The sequence below is a fragment of the Lemur catta genome, chromosome 3 (genome assembly GCF_020740605.2).
Source record: "Lemur catta isolate mLemCat1 chromosome 3, mLemCat1.pri, whole genome shotgun sequence".
NCBI classification, from domain to species: Eukaryota; Metazoa; Chordata; class Mammalia; order Primates; family Lemuridae; genus Lemur; species Lemur catta.
Window position 1 is genome coordinate 39,305,980 of NC_059130.1, and position 4,689 is coordinate 39,310,668.

At 40.4% G+C, this 4,689-nt stretch overlaps 1 protein-coding gene and 1 pseudogene across 1 annotated transcript; both read left to right on the forward strand.

Moving 5' to 3' along the window:
• The first annotated feature begins 276 nt into the window (after positions 1-276).
• LOC123634666 (histone deacetylase 1-like) lies at positions 277-1,629 on the forward strand. Its single transcript, XM_045546400.1, is given in 3 exon segments — positions 277-807; positions 809-1,409; positions 1,412-1,629. Coding segments are annotated over 3 exon segments (1,335 nt in total). The 5' UTR covers positions 277-291.
• A 2,284-nt stretch (positions 1,630-3,913) lies between these two features.
• Positions 3,914-4,289, forward strand: LOC123634667 (annotated as a pseudogene).
• Positions 4,290-4,689: the final 400 nt, after the last annotated feature.

Below are 4,689 nucleotides of genomic sequence, written 5' to 3' on the forward strand. Positions count from 1 at the left end.
GGCCAATATTCCTTATGAATTTGATGCAAAAATCCTCAATAAAATGCTGGCAAATCAAATCCAACAGTACATTAACAAGATCACTAGCCTCTCCCCTCTGGGTCGGAGGCTGAGCGGAGCCGCGGGCGGGCGGACGGATGAACCGACTGACGGGAGGGACGGGAGGGACGGGAGGTGAGCAAGACGGCGCAGACGCAGGGCACCAGGAGGAAAGTCTGTTACTACTACGACAGGGATGTTGGAAATTACAATGATGGACAAGGCCACCCAGTGAAGCCTCACCGAATCTGCATGACTCACAATTCGCTGCTTAACTATGGTCTCTACCGAAAAATGGAAATCTATCGCCCTCACAAAGCCAGTGCTGAGGAGATGACCAAGTACCACAGTGATGACTACATTAAATTCTTGTTCTCCATCCGTCCAGATAACATGTCCGAATACAGCAAGCAGATGCAGAGATTCAACGTTGGTGAGGACTGTCCAGTATTTGATGGCCTGTTTGAGTTCTGTCAATCGTCTACTGGTGGCTCTGTGGCAAGTGCTGTGAAACTTAATAAGCAGCAGACGGACATCGCTGTGAATTGGGCTGGGGGCCTGCACCATGCAAAGAAGTCCGAGGCATCTGGCTTCTGTTACGTCAATAATATCGTCTTGGCCATCCTGGAATTGCTAAAGTATCACCAGAGGGTGCTGTATATTGACATTGATATTCACCATGGAGATGGCATGGAAGAGGCCTTCTATACCACAGACCAGGTCATAACTGTGTCCTTTCATAAATATGGAGAGTACTTCCCAGGAACTGGGGGACCTACAGGATATTGGGGCTGGCAAAGGCAAGTATTATGCTGTTAACTACCCGCTCCGAGGTGAGATTGATGACGAGTCCTATGAGGCCATTTTCAAACCGGTCATGTCCAAAGTAATGGAGATGTTCCAGCCTAGTGTGGTGGTCTTGCAGTGTGGCTCAGATTCCCTGGCTAGGGATCGGTTAGGTTGCTTCAATCTGACCATCAAAGGGCATGCCAAGTGTGTGGAATTTGTCAAGAGCTTCAACCTGCCTATGTTGATGTTGGGAGGAGGTGGTTACACCATTCGTAATGTTGCCCAGTGCTGGACATATGAAACAGCTGTGGCCCTGGACACAGAGATCCCTAATGAGCTTCCATACAATGACTACTTCGAATACTTTGGTCCAGATTTCAAGCTTCACATCAGTCCTTCCAATATGACTAACCAGAATACTAATGAGTACTTGGAGAAAATCAAACAGCGACTGTTTGAGAACCTGAGGATGCTGCCCCATGCTCCTGGGGTCCAAATGCAGGCGATTCCCAAGGCTGCCATCCCAGAAGAAAGTGGCGATGAAGATGAAGAAGACCCTGACAAGCGCATCTCAATCTATTCCTCAAACGAACTGCCTGTGAGGAAGAGTTCTCTGACTCTGATGAGGAAGGAGAGGGCGGCCGCAAGAACTCTGCCAACTTCAAAAAAGCCAAGAGAGTCAAAACAGAGGATGAAAAAGAGAAAGATCCAGAAGAGAAGAAAGAAGTCACAGAAGAGGAGAAAACCAAGGACGAGAAGCCAGAAGCCAAAGGGGTCAAGGAGGAGGTCAAGTTGGCCTGAGTAGATCTTTCCAGCTCTGGCTTCTCACCACGTACCCCACCTTTCTCCTCTACCCCCTCAGATTTTATATTTTCTAATTCTCTTTGTATTTATATAAAAACTTATTAAATATAAATATCCCCAGGGCTAGACAGAAACAAAGAAATAAGGGCCCTGAGCCCAGGGCAGCTGTGCTGGGTGAACTCTTCTAGGAGCTGTCTTGCTACCAATCCCTCCCCAGTCTTAATTTCAAACCATAAAGAGTACCAGGTCTGGGCAGAAGGGATACTTTTATGCAGCTGTAAGACAAAAATCCTGAAATGCCAAGTGCTTGCTTAGTAGTTTTGGAAATGTACCGTCATTGAGCATTCTAGAAGGGGTGGCTGGGTCTTCAAGGATCCCCTGTTCTTTTCTAGCTCCTAAGGTAACATCAGCCATGTTTAAATTGGTTCTGTTCTCATACCTTCCCACTGGCCTCAGGTGAGCCAAGCAACTCACACTGCCTGCCTTCTGTCTTCCCCCAATTCTGCAGGTGGAGGTTGGTGGTCTAGTTTCCTTTTTGAGATGCTATTTTCATTTTTGTGAGACTCTTTGTAATAAAATGGTACATTTCTATAAAAAAAACAAAACAAAACAAGATCACTCACAATGATTAAGTGGGATTTATCCAGGGATGCAAGGATGGTTCAACATACACAAATCTGTAAATGTGATATATTACATTAACAAAATGAAGAACAAAAACCATGTAATCCTCTCAATAGATGCAAAAACTAAGCATTTGACAAAATTCAACATTTTTTCATGATAAAAGTTCTCAGCAAATTTGGTAGAGAAGAAATGTACCTCAAAACAATAAATGCCATATATGACAAACCCACAGCTAACATCATACTCAACAATGAAGACTTGAAAGCTTTATTTCTAAGATCTGGAATAAGACAAGAATGCTTACTCTTGCCACTTCTATTCAACATATACTGGAAATTCTAAACAGAGCAATTAAGCAAGAGAGAAAAATAAAAGGCATCCAAATTAGAATGGAAGAAGTTAAATTTTTCCTGTTTGCAGATAACGTGATCTTATACATAGAAAACTCTAAATATGTCACCAAAAAAAAAACTGTTAGAACTAATAAAAAAATCTAATAAGGCTGCAGGATACAAAACGAACATTCAAAAATCAGTAGCATTTCTATATAATAACAATGAACTATCTGAAAAAGAAATCAGTAAAACAGTCTCATTTACAATAGCCACAAAAAAAATAACCAGGAATAAATGTAACCAAGGAGGTAAAAGAGCTGTACACTGGAAACCATGAAACATTGATGAGGAAAACAAAAATAAATGGAAAGATGTCCCATATTCATGGATTGAAAGAATTAATATTGTTAAAATACCAATACACCAAAAGTGATCTACAGATTCAATGTAATTCCTATCAAAATTCCAATGACATTTTTTACAAAAATATAAAAAAATTCTAAAGTTTGTGTGGAACCACATAAGACCCTAAATAGCCAAAGCAATCTTGAGCAAGAACAAAGTTGAAGGCATCACATTGTCTGATTTCAGATTATACTACAAAGCAATAATAATCAAAACAGCATGAAACTGCATTAAAACAGATACATACCAGCCTAAGCAAGAGCGAGACCCCATCTCTACAAAAAATAGAAAAATTAGGTGCATGCCCATCATCCGAGATACTTGGAAGGCTGAGACAAGAGGATCTCTTGAACCCAGGAATTTGAGATTGTGGTGAGTTATGATGACACCACCACACTCCAGCCAGGGCAACAGAGTGACAATCTGTCTCAAAAAACAAACAAACAAACAAACAAAAACAGATACATAGAGCCATGGAACAAAATAAAGAGCCCAGAAATAAACCCATGCATATATAGTCAGTTGATTTTCAATAAAGATGCCAAGAACACACAATGGGGAAAGGACAGTCTCTTCAATAAATGGTGTTGAGACAAGTGAATACCCACATGCAGAACAATAAAATTAGACCCTTATCTCACACCATTTACAAAAATCAACTCAAAGTGAATACTTAAACATAAAACCTGGAACTGAAAAACTACTCAAAGAAAACATAGGGGAAAAACTTCACAACATTGGCCTGAGAATGATTTTTTGAATATGACCCCAAAAGCACAGGCAACAAAAGCAAAAGGAGACAAATGTGATTGCATCAAACTAAAAATCTTCTGCACGGTGCCTGTTGAGTCCATGGAGAGAAGCTTATGTTTCTGAGCTCCAGCCCAATTCACCAGGGAGCCAGGATGGCAAAGATGTCAGCTTCCTTAGTATAGGCCACCACCTGGGCTGTGAGTAAGAGGAAGTTGCACATTCACCTGGACACCTTCAGCAGTAAACAAGACAAAATAATTTCTTAAAGATAAACCTGCGCATATAGGTGTAAAATTTGGTGTCCGAACCAGAGGCTATAATGGTCTTTCTGATATTCCAGAATATACAAAGACAAAAGGAGATTCTGATGAAGACATTGTTCAAGATGGAATCAGAGTGTTCATTGAAAAGAAAGCACAGCTACCATTTTTAGGAACAGAAATGGACTATGTTGAAGACAAAGTATCCAGTGAGTTTGTGTTCAATAACCCAAACATCAAAGGAACTTGTGGCTATGGGGAAAGATTTACTATCTAAAACCTCAGGACTCCTTTGGCTATGAGTTGTAGGAATGCTCACAGAAGCCCTGGGGCTTACTAAAGACATCATGTGATAGTCACATGCTTAATGTATAGATCCCTTGTAAGGAAAATAAAGTGATGCATTTTGAAAATGAAAAAAAAAATGAATGAAAAAAATGAAGAGAAAACCTATGGAATGGGAGAAAATATTTGCAAATCATATATCTGATAAGGAGTTAGTATCCACAATATTTAAGGAACTTAAACAACTCAATAGCAAGAAAACAAATAACCCAATTAAAAAATGAGGAAAGCACCTGAATAGACATTTCTTAGATGAAGACATACAAATGGCCGATAGATATATGAAAAAGTGCTCAGCATCATAGGAATGCAAATTAAAATCACAATGAGAC